A 16234-nucleotide genomic window follows, 5' to 3' on the forward strand; every position below is an offset into this window, starting at 1 on the left:
TTTCTGTCAGCCCTTTTAAGAGCCTGATCAATTTCTTTCACTTTGTAGCCATTCTATAGGAATGCTATGCATAATCATCTTATTTTCTTGGGGAGTCTCTCTGGGTCCGAAATAGATTTCACATGGTTAATCAAAGAGAGAGAACTGCTCTTCATTGGGATTGAAATAAAACTGGAGGAAAAGAATTTAACAAAGACGAAGGTCTTGCTCGAAAAAAGAACTGGATTGTAAACAAGGGGGGAGAGCAGAAAACTGATTGGATGACTAACCAATCATGAGGGACGGATCAAGGATATAAATACCACTGGACTAGACATGCCCAGGCATCATCCCGAAAGATGGCATTGAAATGTCAATTATAACTGATATCTAGAAGCCCAAGAAGAGCCAAAGGATAGTAAGGGATAAAGTTGGTCCTCTTGAAGATCAGAGTGGTTGGCTATGTACGAAGCCAAAAGAAATGGGGGAGATCTTAAATGGGTTTTTTGCATCTGTATTTACTAAGGAAACCGGCATAGAGTCAATGGAAATAAGGCAAACAAGTAGTGAGTTCATGGAACCTATACAGATTGAAGAGGTGGTGGTGCTTGCTATTTTGAGGCAAATCAGAGTAGATAAATCCCCAGGACCTGACAGGGTATTCCCTCAGACCTTGAAGGAGACTAGTGGTGAAATTGCAGGGGCCCTGACAGATATATTTAAAATGTCAGTATCTACGGATGAGGTGCCGGAGGATTGGAGGATAGTCACCTTGTTCCATTGCTTAAAAAAGGCTCTAAAAGTAATCCGGGAAATTATAGGCCATTAAGTTTGACGTTGGTAGTAGGTAAGTTATTGGAAGGAGTTCTAAGAGATAGGATCTACAAGTTTTTGGATAGACAGGGACTTATTAGGGAGAGTCAACATGGCTTTGTGCGTGTTAGGTCATGTTTAACAAATCTATTAGAGTTCCTCGAGGAGGTTACCAGGAAAGTGGATGAAGGGAAGGCAGTGGATGTTGTCAGCATGGACTTCAGTAAGGCCTTTGACAAGGTCCCACATGGGAGGTTAGTTAGGAAGATTCAGTCGCTAGGTATACATGGTGAGGTAGTAAATTGGATTAGACATTAGCTCAATGGGAGAAGCCAGAGGGTGGTAGTGGAGGATTGCTTCTCTGAGTGGAGGCCTGTGACTAGTGGTGTGCCACAGGGATCAGTGCTGGGTCCATTGTTATTTGTCATCTATATCAATGATCTGGATGATAATATGGTAAATTGGATCAGCAAATTTGCTGACGATACAAAGATTGGAGGTGTAGTTGGCAGTGAAGAAGGTTTTCAAAGCTTACAGAGGGATCTGGACCAGCTGGAAAAATGGGCTGAAAAATGGCAGACAAGTGTGAGGTACTGCACTTTGGAAGGACAAACCAAGGTAGAACATACAAGGTAAATGGTAGGGCACTGAGGAGTGCAATAGAACAGAGGGACCTGGGAATACAGATACAAAGTTCCCTAAAAGTGGCATCACAGGTAGATAGGGTTCTAAAGAGAGCTTTTGATACATTGGCTTTTATAAATCAAAGTATTGAGTATAACAGTTGGAATGTTTTGGTGAGGATGTATAAGGCATTGGTGAGGCTGAATTTGGAGTATCGTTTGCAGTTTTGGTCACCGAATTACAGGAAGGATATTAATAAGGTTGAAAGAGTGCAGAGAAGGTTTACAAGGATGTCGCCATGACTTGAGAAACTGAGTTACAGAGGAAGGTTGAATAGATTAGGACTTTATTCCCTGAAGCATAGAAGAATGAGGGGAGATTTGATTGAGTTATATAAAATTATGATGGGTATAGATAGAGTGAATGCAAGCAGGCTTTTTCCACTGAGGCTAGGGGAGAAAAAAAACAGAGGACATGAGTTAAGGGTGAAAGGGGAAAAGTTTAAAGGGAACATTGGGGGGGTGCTTCTTCACACAGACAGTGGTGGGAGTGTGGAATGAGCTGCTAGATGAAGTGGTAAATCCGGGCTCACTTTTAACATTTAAGAAAAACTTGGACAGGTACATGAATGAGAGGTGTATGGAGGGATATGGTGCAGGTCAGTGGGACTAGGCAGTAAAATGGTTCAGCACAGCCAAGAAGGGCCAAAAGGCCTGTTTCTGTGCTATAATGTTCTATGGTTCTATGAGTTTATTTGTCATATGTGCCAGGAAAGTACTACATCCTTTTTCAAGAAACCAAGATTCTAACTCCAAATTATTTTCTCATGCTATCCCCAACAGCAAGATTATTTGTGGTGCACCTCATTCACAAAGCGTCTATAGTATTACTGCAGATGTACATTGCAGAGACGATGCTAGAAAGGACAAGTAACACAAAGGGTGAGATTCTGTGAAATGGGTTAATGAGACAGTTAAAGTGTGATTTCAGTTTGCGTTATGTGTTGCTAATAGCAGGGCTGTGGGACATGCACAGCAAGTCAAGTTGTAATAGTGGAGAGAGAAACTGAGTCAGTATCACAGATGGACAGTTTCCAACAGGAATTGCCAGCCTTAATACAGACAAGGAAAACAAATGAGTATAGTTGATGAATTTTATATCATATTTGTAGGCTGCACTATGCCTGTATGACTGCAAATTATCCTTCAAGTTTGTTGTAACTATGCAGGAGACCACTGATGGAAAGGTCAGAGTGGGAAGGGATGTTAAATCTGTGTTTGCACATTATAAAAATTCCCACTCCCAATATTTCAACATACAGCTCCTTCCTAGCTTATGAACACCTGACTTATGTACAACCTTGTGCACATGAATTACAGCTGGGACGCCGATGGTATGGATTTGCCAGCTGTTGTGGGGTTGCAGGCATCTTCTGCTGCCTACGATTTTGGATCACGGCTATACACCTGGGTTGAAAACTGTTTGGATTATTTTAAAAAAGCTCATCTAGCAACTTGCATCAGGTTCCTAGGTATTATTCTACCACTATGTGGCTATAATGGTGAAGGATCAATAAAAAAAGAAAATAATTCAAAGGACCAAATATTTCTTCTCTTTCTGTTCCCCTGCACCTTATTTAAAAGGTACACTATTCTCTGAAACTGGTGTCAGAGACAGAGTGGTAATGATGGTATTTTGCTTAAGTCTTCAATGGGTCATGTCACTGGCTACAAGAATTGAAATGTCAGGTTATAACTGTACAGATCTTTGGCAAAATCACTTTGGAGTAGTTTCTGCTGTTTTGGGCAACAGCTAAAGGAGGGATATCATTAAGCTGGAAAGTAGACTGCAATCAATGTGGGCACTCACTTATGGGAGAGAAGTTTAAAATGAACTCTGGGCTTTTCAGGACTTTATGACACACTGCAATCATAATGATCTATTAGGCACTTGGCAAAAGCCCATAAAAAGCTAGGTATAAGCAGAGGGGTATGAGAGGGCCACTGTTAAGAGTGGTCAGGCTTTGGCTCAACAGGGTTAAGCTAAGTTAAGTTTCTAGTAAGAGTTTAACCCCCTCTGGCTGGAGTGATAGGGATAAGGATGAGGGCAATTGGTAGTTAAGTAGATGCAGTGTGACAGGCAGATGATAGGGTAAAATTGCAGTCAGTTTGATGTGCTGAAGTACAATATATAGGCAAAATTGAAAAGGGTGATGAATACAGGACTTCAGGTGTTATATTTGAATGCACAAAGTTTACATAATAAACTAGATCTTGTAACGCAGTTAGAGATTGCCAGGCATCACTGAGTAGTGATTGAAAGAAAATCACAGTTGAGAGCTTAACATCCAAGGATACATATCACATTGAAAGGACAGGCAGGTAGGCAAAGGGGATGGGGAGGCTCTGTCGAAAAAAATGAAATCAAATCCTTAGAAAGAGGTGACATAGGATCTTAAGATAGAATCCTTGTGAATAAAGTTAAGAAAGTGCAAGGGTAAAAAGACCCTAATGGAAGTTATATACAGGCCTCAAAGAAGTAGCCAAGATGTATGGTACAAATTGCAATGCAAGATAGAAAAGGGTAATGGTACAATTGTCATGGAGTAGATTGGGAACCAGGAATTCTGTAGAATGTCTATGAGATGGCTTTTTAGAGCAGCTTGTGGTTGAGCCCAGTAGGAGAAAATGGCAATTCTGAGTTGGGTTTCATGTAATGAACCACATTTGATTAGGAAGCATAAGGTACAGGAACCCTTAGGAGGCAGTGATCATATGATAGAGTTCAGCCTGCAGCTTAAGGGAGAAGTTAAAGTCAGAGGTATCAGTATTAAAGTGGAATAAAGAGAATTACAGAGATGTGAGAGAGGAATGGCTAAAGTTGATTGGAAGGGGACACTAGCAGAGATGACAGGAAAGCAACAATGGCTGTAGTTTCTGGAAGCAATTTGGAAGGTGCAGGATAGATACATCCCAAAGAAGTAGCAGTATTCTAAAGGGAGGATGAGGCAACCGTGGCTGACATAGAAAGTCAAAGACAGCAGAAATGCAAAAGAGAGGACATGCAACATAGCAAAAATTAGTTTGTAATTGGAGGATTGGGAAGCTTTTAAAAACCAGAGACAACTGAAAAGCAATAAAAGAAAAGACAAAATATGAAGGTAAAATATGAAAGAGGATACAAAAAGTTTTTTTCCAGATATATAAAGAATGAAAGAGAGTTGAGGGTGAATATCACACCACTGGAAATGACGCCAGAGAGATAGCAGTGCGGGACAATCTTAATAAGAATTTTCCTTCAGTCTTCACTCAGGGGTAGAAGTGGGTGTAGTTGCTATTATTGATGAGAAGGTGCTTGGGAAGCTGAAATAACTGAAGTCACCTGAACCATAAAATGTACACCCCAGAGTTCTGAAAGAGGCTGAAGCGATTGTAGAGGCATTAGTAGTGGTTTTTCAAGAATTACTAGAGTATGGAATGGTTCTGGATTGTAAATGTCACTCCACTCTTTAAGAATAGAGAGAGGCAGGAAAAGGAAATTATAGGTGAATTAGCCTGACTTCAGTGATTGGGAAGATGTTGGAGTCTATTACTAAGGATGAGGTTTTGCAGACATGATAAAATAGGCTTTAAGTCAATATGGTTTTCTTAAGGGGAAATTTCGCCTGACAAATGTGTTGGAATTCTTTGATGAAATAGTAAGCAGGATAGACAAATTAGAGTCAGTGGATGTTGTTTACTTGGATTTTCTAAAGGTTTTTGATAAGGTGCTGCACAATGAAGCTTAACAAGTTGAGAGCCTGTATTATTACAGGAAACATACTAGCATGGATAGAAGATTTGCTAACTGGCAGAAGGCAAAGTGGGAATAAAGGGAGCCTTGTCTGGTTGGCTGCCTAGTGGTGTTGCATAGGGGTTGGTGTTGAGATCACTTCTTTTCACGTTATATGCCAATGATGCAAAGAAAAATGGAGAGGCAGGTAATGTTGAGGAAGTAGGGAGCAAAAGAATGACTGAGACAGCTTATGGGAATGAACAACAAAAAACAGATGGAATATAGTGTAGGGAAATGTATAGTCATGCCCTTTGGTAGAAGGAATAAGGGGACAGACAATTTTCTAAGCAGGTAGAAAAAACTCAAAAAATTAGATGTGCAAAGGGACTTGGGAGTCCTCATGCAGGATTTCCTAAAGGTTAACTTGCTGGTTGAGTTGATGCTAAGGTATTTAAATACAATGTTACCAATTTTGAGAGGACCTTAATATAAAAGGATGTAATACTGAGACTTTATAAAGCATTGGTCCGACCACACTCGAATATTGAGAGCCCAAGATGTGACGACCTTTTAACCTGCTGTAAGATCAATCTAACCCTTCTCTCCTTCATAGCTCTCTATTTTTCTATCATCCATGTGCCTTTAAGAGTTTCTTAAATGTCCCTAATGTATCTGCCTCTACAAATGGCGACATTTATAATGTTTGAAAGACATTTACATGGGTACACGTGTAGAAAAGGTTTAGAGGGATATAGGCCCAAAGTAGGCAAAAAAAGACTAGCTTAGACAGACATCTCAGCTCGCATGGATGAATTGGGCTGACGTACCTGTTTCCATGCTGTGCAACTCTACATATTTCAAGATGATACTACTGCAGTCAAGATAGCTTATGTATAGTTTTGGTCTTCACATGACAGGAAAAAGTAATTGTAATGGAGAGGCTGTAGAAGAGATTAACGACATGTCAAGATTGGAAAATTAAAATCACAAGGAAGGAATGGATAGGCTCAAGTTGTTTGGCTTAAAACGGAGACATGAGAAGAGAATTAAGGTATATAAAATTTTGAAGACTAGGAACAAGTAAATAGAAAGTAGTTATTTTCCTTTAGCAGAGGAGTCAAAAACCCAGTGTATGGATTGACACTATAAGATATAGGAGCAGAATTAGGCCATTTAGCCTATTGAGAATGCTCCGCCATTTCATTATAGTTATTCCATTTTCCCTCAGTCTTCCCCACTATATGCCCTGATCAATCAAGAACCTATTGACCTCTGCCTTAAGTATGCATATAAACTTGGCTTTCTGGCTAAAGAAATTCCTCCTCATCTCCATTCTAAAAGGACACCCCTCTTTTCTGAGGCTGTGTCATCTTCAAGCAGAAGTATTAAAGGGGAACTGGAAAAGTACTTTCCAACCACAGGTTGATATGAATAAGAACTCACTGCCTGAAAAAGTGCTAAGAGGAAGAAACCCTCGTTTAACATGTGTACTTGAAAAGCCATAACTTGCAAAATACTGAATAATGAAGTAAAACAGGATTAGACTGAGGCTACATCCACACTAGTCTGGATGATGTTGAAAACGCCGGTTTCGCGTAAAAACGAAAGGCGTCCACACTATTGTGTTTTTGAAAATGTCTCTATCCACATTGAAACGGAGATTTCGGCGAATCTCCTCCTACTGTGCATGGCACTGACACATCTAACGAAAACAAGCGACATGTTTGGTGTCGAATCGCACTGTAAAAGTGCGCAATTGTGTAGTTTCAGACTAGAAAAACTTAAAACGACAGATAGTTGTTGGCTTTCATGCAGGAGAACTTCAAAGTAAAAAAAAACAAATACTGGACTGTACGGAGGCAACCGACAGGGAGTTTGTGGACAGATTGACCCAGCTGACGATGAACATTGGAAAAACTGACTAACTCTGTTGCATTAAATGTATAAAACATGTCTGCATCAGTGTTATCTTGTATTTCCATACAATGTTACATTAGGCTGTTACACACCTAATGTCAGAGAAGTACTTGCATAAATAGGTAAACCAACTTCATACGAGCAAAGACAGAAAACAGGACAAAGTGAGTACAGTATACTTATTTATTCAGTAAGTTATGGGTCAAAGTATTTGGTGAGTACATTTCTAACTCTTCTGGCTTCAGTCTCGTTGCAGTCTGTTCTGAAATTGTTAGGTTGAGTTCAAGAAAACTATGAAATAGCATGCTGCCATCTGACAGCATTTTCAAAAGTCTCAGGTTACCTCGTCCACACTGATCCGCCCGAGCAGCGTTTTCAAAAATACCCACCCTGGAAAGCGTTTCTGAAAAGCTCTGGTTTCGGGGGACGAAAACGCTGTTTTAGTGTGGACGAAGGGTAAAAACGAAGAGAAAAGCTTTGGTTACGGATTTATCCGGCGTAGTGTAGATGGAGCCTGAGTAGCTCTATTTTCATTCAGCACACACAATAGCCTGATTGCTCTTTTTCCATAATTGGCCTAATGACAATTGAACTTTGTAGGAAACACAATTAAGATCTGCATAACAACATTTCTGACAAAGGTATCTTAAATTCCCAATTATTTTTAGCATAACATTTTCCTGCCTTTTGCACATGCCACACTTATATCATTCACTGCCCAGATAAAGCATAGAGTAACTATATAACTGTATATCAAAATTTAATGAGATCAGCAAAAGTTTACTAAGTTTCAGATAATTTTTTTTCTGGCCAAAACAAAAAGCTTTTGAACCTATGGCTGTGCTACCAACACTCCCTAACCCACAGACATGAGATTGCAGATGCCAGGAACTCAGCTGAGGCTATAATTTACCTTGAAGGCCAGCAGGGGGTAGCCAATCCTACATTACATTCTTGCTAGTATTCTCCATTTCAAGAGAACTAAGTGAAGAACTAATGATATACAATACATTTACCTTTACAGAAGAAAAAGAAAGTATTTTATGAGACAAGAGGTTAAAATGGCTACCATGCCAAAGAAAGTGTAATGGAAAGACAATGATAAATACATGCTGTTTCTATCAAAATAAAGAGGCAACTTCTCCACAGTAAGCCACAACCATTCTGCTGGCCACAAGAAACAATCTAGTTATAGCCTAAAGACTGCTATAGTATAAAACATAAAAATGGGTAATTTATAAGTAGAAATGTCAGGCAAGGGAATTTACTAAGTGTAAATGACAGATGCAACTATCTGAAACAATGCATGCATTTCTATAGCTTCTGAGTATTTAAGTCAAAACACTGCTGTTCCCACAAAAAGGATGCAATGGGGAAAAAAAAAGAGAAAATAGATGGATCTGCAAGGTGTGATAATACAATATATAGTTTAGAAAAGAACTGACCATTATCTTCACTGGATTGCAGTTAACTATGTATAGGAACTCTACAAAGGCTACATAATTTTCATAACAGCAAGACCTTCACAAACACAAATCACTGTTGGTGGTTTAGTCTCCTGAAGCTTGTAAAACCATCTTAGCTCCTGCGCACCTTTGAAAATTACTTCTGGCGATATCTTGTCATTTCTGGCCAATAATTCTAATGCACATAGATTTTTCACATCTTAAAAAAGAATATGTGAGTCGACAATTCAAACTAGCTTCCAAGATTAAACAGCAGCCACAGCAGATCCGAAGTGCGCTTTAGTTTAAAACAGTTAATGTTTAACCATTAAACTGTCAATAATGAAGGAAACTTTCATGCCTAACTTTTGGCATCTGGAAATGCAGATGTGATGTCCTAGTTTTTTAAGTTTGCCTAAAGACAGTGTTACCTGTACAAGTCTTAGTTGAATGGGCTCTAGACTCTTGAATTTTCTTTGAATAGCTCTCCTCTTCAAAGATTTCCCTCCTTCTTCAGCAATTCTAGAGTTTCCTTTTCATTGTACAACCTGTTTCGGTTTTAAACCTAAAGGTGTTCATAAGGTGTTGCTTTATGGCAAGCATTTTCCTGATGTATCCTGATATCTCATTCTGAAATGTCAACTACCCAATTCCCACAGAGGCTGTCTGACTTGCTGAGTTCCAACAGTATTTTTGAGCACGTTGCTCAAGAATTCTAGTATCTACAGCATCTGTTATGTCCCTGAGCTGCCACAGGAAGTGGTGAGATAGGTATTGTACATTAAAATATTTAAAAGGCACTTGGAGCAGGTACATGGAAAGGAAAGTTTTAAAGGGCCACAGGCCAAATGCAAGCAGGTTCAACTAGCTTAGATGGGCTCTTGGTCAGCATGGACCAAAGGGCTTGTTTTGGTGCCCTATGACAGATAGGGCAAAATGTCTGGTTGGCAAAATGCTGGGGCTCAACTTTGTACACTTTTTATAAATGACAGATGAAGGATGATTCTAAATTTGTTGATGACACAAGGGAAGCATGTTGTGAAGATGACCCAAGGAATATAGCAGGAAAAGATTTGGTAAATGCAATATAATGTGGGAAAACATGAAAATTAGAAAACATTATCTAAATAGTGAGTGAAGAGTTCTGAAGATGCAAAAGAATCTGGGTGTTATAGTGCGTGGCAACCTAATAGTGTGCAAGTCACTATGTAGATTAACAGAATGTTAATATTTATTACTGGGGAACTGAATAGAAAATTAGTGAGATTGTGCTCCAGTTATGTAGGGCATTGGTGAGACATCCAATTCCCTGTGTCCAGTCTCGGTGCTCTTATTTCAGAGATGTAAATACGGTTCAGTGAAGGTTTACTAGCATGGTAACTGGCATAAAGTCAGGTAGACTGTGCCTGTATCTACTGTCATTAAAGAGGGAGACAGATTTGCTAAAAGCAAGGTCCTGAGGGGTTCAAACAAAATGGATACATTAGCATCTAGTTGAAATCCAGCAGCTACCTGGATACAGAATACAAGGAGATAGAAAGCTTACAGTGGAATGGTGTCAAGACAGCAACCTTGCTGTCAATAAGCAAAATTAAGGAACTGAATGGGGGGGATGGTTGAGAATTTCAAGTTCCTAAGTGTAAGTTTGTCCTGGTCCAAGAATGCTCAAGATGGTACCAAGCTGTGACCTCTATTGAGTTGCAGCTCAGAGATTTAGTGGTTGTTGTTGTTTGTGTTTTTTTTAAATTGTTCAATTTTTAATATTTTTTGGGTTCATAAGAACGGCTTTGGTCATAGAGGGGAGCTAGGGGTCAGCTTACAGTTTAGGAGCAGGGATGTGGGGAAATTAGAGGTCAGGCTAGAGTCTAAGTCTCCACTTTGCGTTTATAGACCAGTGATGTGGACGTAAGTCATCCATTGTTGGATGTTGGACCTGCAGAGGACCATCCAGATCAGTGAGTTGTTGGTGGATTCCAGACTCAGTGATTCATGCAGGCAGGAGGAGCAAGCTCCAATGACCGCCGGGTTCGCGAATCAGTGAGACCAGAGCTTGAGGCCTAGAGTTCAGTGATTGAGATGCCTTGTGGTCGATCTGCAGATGGGAGATCTGTTAATTCTTCTGTCCCTAAGAGGGGGAGTTGGGGATTTGGTGCTACTGTCGCTCGTCTTTTCTGCGAATGAGGGGGTCGGGAATTGTTATGCTTGGAGGATCGTTGATTGTGGCTGCTTTTGTTGCAGGCAGGAGAGGAGGGGGATTTTGGAGTCAGCAAGTTTCTTTTTTTCCCCCCATCAGGTTTGGGGGGGGGGGGGGGCAATTGATGGCTTTTCTTTCATCATTTAATGACCACCTGGAGTGGATAAATATCAGAGTTGTATTATACATGCACACTTTGACAAATGAACCTTTGAATCTTTAAGATACTAGTACTTCTTTGGGATTTACCTATCGTGCACCTTCTGAAACTCCAGCCATTGCTGCTCTGCCGTCACTCCGGTAGTGTCCCCTGCCAACCAAGCTTGGTCAGCTCCTCTCTCATACCCAATTCCCTTTACTTCACAATAATATTGACACATTTGACTTTAGCTTCTCCCTCTCAAATTGCAGGGTTATTATATCTTCTTATGATCGCTGCCTTCTAAGGGTTCCTTCACATGAAGTTCCCTAATCAAATCCGGTTCATAACACAACACCTAATTCAAAATAGCTGATCCTCTAGTGGACTGAACCATGATTTATTTTCTAAAGCCATCTTGTAGGCATTCTACAAATATGCCAAAGATAAATTCTTGATCTGCTAATCTACCTTGTCATTGCCCTTGCATTGTATGTAATCTGAATTTTCTCTGTAACTATAACACTTTTATTCTCTGTTCTCTTTTACTTTATACTACCCTGATGTACCTGCATATGATATAACCTGTCTGCATGGCAAGTATACAAAGCTTTTACTCTGTATTTTCAGGCTGATAATAAACCAGTCTGATAAACCAAGCTGAGTGCTTAAAAACAAAAATGTGCCAGAACTTGGCAGGTTGTCAACTAGTTGCTAACCTACTTGCACAAATTTGAAAGTGCTCTCTATTTTTCCTGCTAAAACCTGCCAGACAGATTAAATTGGGAATGCTTCTATCCTCTCAGATCCAGTGCTCTGAGATCCTTATGGCAATGTTGCTTTTAGCAAAGCAATTACAAAAACCTTCTCACCAGTAAATTAACTTAGTGAAATGATTAGGTTTAAACACACACAAAATAAAAGACCTCATCCTGTTTGATCACATTAAATCTTCAGCAAGTGAAACAAAACATCTCAAAAATTTTCCATATTTTGAATGTTCTATTTATCATTGCACTTACTGCAAGAATATATTTAGCCAATAGATGTAGTCATAATTTTTTTTTAAATTAAGAACAAATATTATATGGATGAAACAATGTCCGAATGAATTGGATAGATACTAAAAATGTCTGAATGAATGTAATAATGGATGCATTAAAATATATGTTCTTTCAGAGATGCAGTTTGTTTTAATGGAAGCTTATTTGGTAAAACAGCAGTTTGTTCAGGAACAATTTTTCAATGTAGACCATTAAATTTCCAAAAACCCTTACAAGTCTCTGCAACAACAGAATATGGGAGCAGCAGTAACAGACTTTTCTTCAAAATAATATACAGTCAACCTCTGAATAATGAAGAACAATAATCCCATGCTTTGTGATATTCATTCTTCCTCATTTTTAATCTAAACTGCAGTATTTACAATATCTACTATTGTGTTTTTGTGGGTAACAGGTTATGGGTAAAATGAGCTAGACTTGCTGGAGTAGAGTTCACTGATGACCATGTTAAATTTCTGCAAGGATAACACACTCAGCAACTGCACGTAACATTTAAGAAAACCATGAGGTTTCTCCAGGGCCTAGGGACTATGGCTGACCTGACTTACACAGAACAGGCACCCACAATTTTAAAAAGTGTGGATCAAATAAAAATCAGTTTACCTCTCTTCAATCCTGTTCTTGTCCATCAGTGGCTGTTTGATCCACTGATTGACAAGGCGCTGTCCCTGAGAGGTCTTGCACTTGTTCAATAAACCAGCTAGTGACTGTGTATTGCTAGAATCTTCTGATGAGCCCTTGGGTTAAAAAATATGGCAGTCATATGAATACAAAATGAACAACAGCAAAAGTATAACATTTTTTAAAATTTGGATCAGATGCAGTATGATAAACAGATGTCAATGGAAGGCAAGGTAAAAGAGAAAAAAAAGAAACAAAATTGCAAGTCCTTGCCCTACTTTCTTTGGAATTTAACTCCATATCTGTCCCTTTTGTTCCAAAAGGTAACATATCTGCATTTCAATGTATAGACTTATTGCTTAAGCAGACACAAGCAATTTGCTCCAATACAAATTTAGTTAAAACTAAATTGATATGGTTTTACTATCTGTTCTTTGACCTTGTATTAAATTTCTCAACAATTGCAACTTTACGACCAAAAGCGTCACATTAGATTTCAGAATTAACTGCAGCAAACCTGGGTCAAAGGACATGATTTGGTGAATATCAGTCAAAACGTGACAATAGATAAGCCAAAAAGAGCTCATCAATTGAAATTAAAATTCAGCCTTGTATGCCAGTTCTTAATCATAACTTCTAAGTTATAGCACATCAAGTGGTCATCCAGGAATTTTTTGAATCACTTTGGGATTTTTTCTTCCCCTTTTCAAATACTTTCTTGCTCAAAGCATTATGCATTAATTCTCACATACCCTGCAACATTAGAACTATTTACTAAATCACTAGAGCATGAACTATGAAGAGAATTTTCTCTCATATTTCAAGCTGTTACAGCACTTGGGACATGATCCACAGCAATTACAGACTGAGATCTTTAAACAAAAATACCGAAGCCTGAAGGCACATACACAGTGATTCAGGAACAGCTTCTTCCCCTCTGCCATCTGATTCCTAAATGTACTTTGAAACTTTGGACACTACCCCACTTTAAAAAAAACAGTATTTGTTTCTGCACATTTTTTAATAATCTATTCGATATACATAATTGATTTACTTGTTTATTTATTGTGTTTTATTCAATTTATTTTTTTCTCTCTCTGCTAGATTATGCATTGCATTGAACTGCTGCTGCTAAAGTTAACAAATTTCATGTCACATTCCAGTGATAATAATCCTGATTCTGATGTCTTCAGACAGGGTTAGGCTGCAAATCTCACCTGGAAAAGATTCAGCGCGCTGACTGCTGCATTGTCCAGCCTCATATATTGGTTCAGATCAAAGGCTGTCAGCTCGTATTGACCAAAATTAGTGCTGTCTGACAAGAGATCCAAATATTTAATGACAGCAGAAACAGAAGACATGGCAACCTTTGGGGAAAAAAAATATCAAGAATTCTGAAATAGCAGGATCAACAAAGTATGTCTGTCTGTCTGTTCAATTTTTCTCTACAGGTGACCAGATTAAAATAATGTACATCTACATACAAGGACAATTCTTGAGTATCTTATTTACATCTTAACAACAGCGTGCAAGTTGCAGCCTTTTTCCACAATAATAAAGCCCACTGCAAACAACGATTTTCAGATTTTTAATCAATGAACAACAGATTTTTGTGTGAGGGAATCAAGCATTATGCGGTTAGTGCAGGAAAAGTAGCACCAAGGTAAAAGGAGTGATCTTATTGAAATGAGAATCAGATCCTAGGGGCCGAATGGCTTACACCTCCTATTAAGCCAACCTGGTATCTGATATACAGATAGCCACAGCCATGCATGTCTCCAAGCTTGCAAATTATATACAATTAGAATTTATGTTTTTTCTGACATTGAGAGGATTTTCCCCTTATACATCCCAGAAAACACAACCCATAAAGTTCAAACAGGTCTGTTCAGTCAGGATGGGCTTAAACCTGGGACATTGTCACAGGGATTTTTCAACTGAATTCACAGTGGGTCTGTCTTTAGAAACATCAGAAAAGAAATGTGATGATGATACTTGTGCCCATAAGGTCTAACCCATATTACTATTGGGTGGGAGGAAGGCAGGAGAGAAGAAAGACAGTTATGAATTACGATCAGAAACTGTCCTTCCAGAAGTCAACTTCCCACTGCCACATTTCTTTCTAGCCCTTTTTGGGATGACTATAAGAAAGGCTTAATAATAAAAGATGCCTGCAAACAAACTGACCAAAAACTTAACATTAAATGCGATGAGTAGAAGTGACGGGCTTAACTTCAGAATAACCAATGTATTCCATTCTCTAGCACTTGAATGATTAGTACAAGAATAATGCAACATAAAATCCAGATGTTTCCTTTAGGTGTATAAGAGGAGGAACCCAGAATATAAGACCTATAATTTATGAGAATCAATGAGAGATTCTTTACTTACCTGCTTTTCCATCTCTGGCAAAGCAGCACTTGATACTTGTTCTCCTTTTTTTCCTTTCAGCAGTCGGTTCAAGTCCTGTACAATGTCTTTATTTGTAAATTCGCTTTTTTTCCTATCTGTAATTAAAATGCCTCCTCGTTGTACTACCTGTATCATACATTAATAGAAAAAGACGAGCTCAGACAAGAACAGGCTAGTTCAAACAATCTCTATGTCTATTAGTACATGGTAATGTGGCATTCATTCCTCACAATCACTTTTTTTTGCTATTTTATGCAAGTATGAAATGACTCAATCTTCCCAACCAAAACAGTAATGATTAGTATATGTATATCACAAATCTAACATATCAAGCCCTTGATAAAGCATTTTTGACACAGATTACAAATTTATCCTCGCTAAGGGGGTAAGATGTATTTGTGTCAAGAGAATAAGAACAGAAAAAAGTTTTGTCATCTTGGGTCTATGTGACATACAACTTTCTGGAAAGAGCTTGTGGTTCTTTACAAAAGCACTGCCAGGGAAGAAGCTCTGCTGAGGAGTGCAACTGTGTCTTTGTATTGCAAAAGGGAAGAAGCAAAACAGCAGGCAATGTTCTCTTGTGAGAACATGCAACACACAAGAAATGCTGGAAGAACTGCAGGCAGCATCTAAGGAGAGGAATAAACATTTGATGGTCTGAGCTTTGACCCTTCATCAGGACAGGTAGGAAGGGGACAAAAGCTAGAATGAGAAGGTGGGGGAGGAATACAAGATGGCAGGTGAGAAGAAAGGAGGGTGGGTGGGGGAGGAGATATGTGGAAGAGATAAAGCACTGAAGGAGGAATCTGATAGGAAAGGACAGTGGACCAGTGGAAAAAAGGAGAGGAGCCAGAGGGAGATGATAGGCAGGTGAGAAGGTAACCAGATAAAGTGGAGGGAGGGAGGAGGAGGGAAAAATTAATGGAATATGGAGAAATTGATGTTCATGCTATCAGGTTGGAGGCTATACAGACTGAATGAGGTGTTGCTCTTCCAACCCAAGTTTGGCCTCATCATAGACAAACATGCCAGAATGGGAATGGGAAGTCAATCTGAAATGGGTAGTCACTAGCAGATACATATATGAATAGGGTCGCCAACATTCAATAAAGTACATTTTTTAAAAAATTGCAACTAACATTAATTCTCCTAATTTAAGTAATTTTAAGAACCAAATTTTAATTATTCACATTTTTCCAACATTTTCTAAATAGAACAATGATTAAAAACATGCAGAAATTCTCAAAAAGGC

The 16234-nt window shown here is 38.9% G+C and overlaps 1 protein-coding gene across 1 annotated transcript in view; it reads right to left on the bottom strand.

Moving 5' to 3' along the window:
- msh2 (mutS homolog 2 (E. coli)) overlaps positions 1 to 16234 on the bottom strand; it is a 60839-nt gene that overhangs the window by 40085 nt on the left and 4520 nt on the right. Inside the window, exons 4-6 of the mRNA XM_059985705.1 lie at positions 14962 to 15108; positions 13788 to 13937; positions 12553 to 12686 (exon numbers count right to left, since the gene is read on the bottom strand). Coding sequence (XP_059841688.1) covers positions 12553 to 12686; positions 13788 to 13937; positions 14962 to 15108 — 431 coding nt within the window. The remainder of the gene's footprint in view (positions 1 to 12552; positions 12687 to 13787; positions 13938 to 14961; positions 15109 to 16234) is intronic.

The sequence above is a fragment of the Hypanus sabinus genome, chromosome 12, assembly GCF_030144855.1.
Source record: "Hypanus sabinus isolate sHypSab1 chromosome 12, sHypSab1.hap1, whole genome shotgun sequence".
Lineage (NCBI taxonomy): Eukaryota > Metazoa > Chordata > Chondrichthyes > Myliobatiformes > Dasyatidae > Hypanus > Hypanus sabinus.